The 2500-nt window shown below is 35.1% G+C and overlaps 2 protein-coding genes and 1 non-coding gene across 5 annotated transcripts in view; 1 reads left to right on the plus strand and 2 right to left on the minus strand.

Annotated features, from left to right (window-relative positions):
- Window positions 1-782, minus strand: part of veli (L27 and PDZ_signaling domain-containing protein veli) — a 12473-nt gene extending 11691 nt beyond the window's left edge. For all 3 annotated transcript variants that reach the window (XM_027371729.2, XM_070143074.1, XM_070143075.1), the window contains exon 1: window positions 670-782. In XM_027371729.2, the coding sequence (XP_027227530.1) occupies window positions 670-706 (37 nt within the window). In that variant the 5' untranslated portion in view covers window positions 707-782. The remainder of the gene's footprint in view (window positions 1-669) is intronic.
- Window positions 783-957: 175 nt separating this feature from the next.
- The window catches only part of LOC113806115 (neurofilament medium polypeptide), a 7262-nt gene continuing 5719 nt past the window's right edge, over window positions 958-2500 (plus strand). Inside the window, exons 1-2 of the mRNA XM_070143303.1 lie at window positions 958-1001; window positions 1466-1645. Of these exons, the coding sequence (XP_069999404.1) occupies window positions 958-1001; window positions 1466-1645 (224 nt within the window). The remainder of the gene's footprint in view (window positions 1002-1465; window positions 1646-2500) is intronic.
- On the minus strand, window positions 1323-1394 carry TRNAG-UCC (transfer RNA glycine (anticodon UCC)). The gene has a single exon. It is a non-coding gene; the product is annotated as a tRNA-Gly (tRNA).

Genomic DNA, 2500 nt, shown 5'->3' on the forward strand with positions numbered 1-2500 from the left:
ACAGAAAATTACCAAAAATTTAATATTCCCAGTTTCAAATTTTTATTTATCATTTGCCTTTGCAGATTATTCTAAGTACCAGTGAGTGTAGTTTTTTTTCTTTCTTTATGGTAGTGTCACTAGATTTTCCAGTAAATAGATACCAAAGTATTACGTGTTGCGCAACTTTCTTCTTAATGACTTGCAAATGAAATGGGTCTATTTTTGTTTTGTTTATTGTCCATTACATGCAAAGATTACCATGTGCCTTATGGCTGCATGGCACTGAAACTACATCTTTTTACAGACTACCTTAACCTTTTACCATTGATTTACTTTAATATTTACCTTGAATTTCTGAGCAGGTCAATCTTATTAATAATCAATGAGGAACGACATTCCCCTAACACAATCCTAATCAATATGTGATTACGCTATTCATTTCCCATCGTCGCCATTTCCGTAAATAAAACGATAAATTAAACGCTTTCAGTTGATAGACGGAAACAAAAACAAAAAGACGAAAAAGGTATACGCCTCCTTCCGAAATCACAGGTAACAGGTGTACAAAAAAACGCATATTTCAACCTTCTCCCTTATATACGCACTCGGGCACATCTTAAATGACTTCATGCATAATACTCGAGTCTACCAAACCCACAGCAGAAGCCCCAAAACACGAAAATTTACCTTGCTGGAGAGTGAGAGGTTCTGCTACGGACGCCATCTTTGCTCTTCTACGTCACGTGACCAGCGACTCGCCCTCATCGATAACAGAGGGAAATTCAAAACGCGAGAGAGCCTTTCATTTATCAATGTCGGGCACGCAAATACAACCATAGTGGGAGAAAAATGTCACTTTAATCAGTGACTTGCAGGAGAGGGGTTGGGTAAGCCCCTGGTACTTTTTCTCTTCATACCAGGAGGACCTATTTTGGTAAAACAGAATCAGGGGGAGAAAATGAATTTCAACCCGGGATGTACCCATTTTTCAACTCCAGTAAGTTCATGTCCTCCTGGAGGTATGGGCACATCACTAGCTTTCATATTTACATTAATTTTATTTATTTGATTAATTAATTAATTAAAATTAAATAAAAAATAACTTATCAATTTATTTAACTCTATTTACATTATATACTTATGAATGAACGCAAATAACTGAATAAAGTTCCTGTCTTGTTAACTAATTCGTGAGAAACAATAGTGGTATCCCGTGTAGAGACCAGTTTCCACCCAAAGCAGGGAACGCCCTGTGATCACGAATGTCAGTCACATTATTTTCATCAGTATCATAATCTTTACAATCATATCGATTATCAACATTTAAAATTCTAATGGCTTGCGATGGCCGGGAATCGAACCCGGGTCAACTGCTTGGAAGGCAGCTATGTTCACCACTATACCACCATCGGTTTATATACACTGTAGACCAATATTGATATTAAAATAGAAAAGGTGGATACATTCACCTGCTTGGATAAAGTCATTCTCAGACAATATGGCTGGAACTTAAAATTAACCTTCACCGAACCCCGTCTGACCTGCAGACCACCAAGTGTACAGGCTCACTTAAGATCAGCCATGATCGCGAGAGGAAGAATGAAAGAGCAGCGGCCCGCTCCGCCCACGAGCCCAAACTGGCCCATTCCGTGTCTGAGGATACGTGCGTCGTTGTACGCGCGTAACGAAAGAAATAAAACCTAATTAATTTACTGGATTGCAGCAGCATGGTCTTTTGAGAGAAAGGTCGATTACTGCTTAATTTGGCCACTCAAGATGAGCCATATCTATAGTCAATCAGTATAGATATGGCTCATATCTTTGTATCTATATCTATATATATATCTATATCTATATATATATCTATATCTATCTATCTATCTATCTATCTATCTCTATATATATGTATATATATATGTATATATATATATATATATATATATATATATATATATATATATATATATATATATATATATATGTATGTATGTATAACACACACGCCCATGCACACGACACACGCACGCATACACGCACACACACACACACAGATATATATATTATATATATATATATATATATATGTATGTATGTATATATATATGTATGTATATATATATATATATATATATATATATATATATATATATATATATATATATATATATATATATATATATATATGCACACACACCTACACACACAATAATACACACACACATATATATATGGCATGTGCGCACGTGCCATTCTCAGTGGGTTTAATTAAGTAATTGCTTGTACAAGATGGCTTCTGAAGCACTATTATGTCATCAACTACCTGACTCACGTTTTTACACTTTTCCTAGACTTTCGATAATATTTTCTAGCATAAGATGTTTCTGTTAGGAATGTCAATTTAGTGATTTGTAAAATAGGTTTGTGATAAACGTAACGTAACAGCTGAATAAAAAAGAAATACACTGAACGGGGCCATGGAGATGATTATGCATTGGTCGGGGCCACAGGATAGAATAAG

Source organism: Penaeus vannamei, chromosome 30 (assembly GCF_042767895.1).
Source record: "Penaeus vannamei isolate JL-2024 chromosome 30, ASM4276789v1, whole genome shotgun sequence".
Taxonomy (NCBI): domain Eukaryota; kingdom Metazoa; phylum Arthropoda; class Malacostraca; order Decapoda; family Penaeidae; genus Penaeus; species Penaeus vannamei.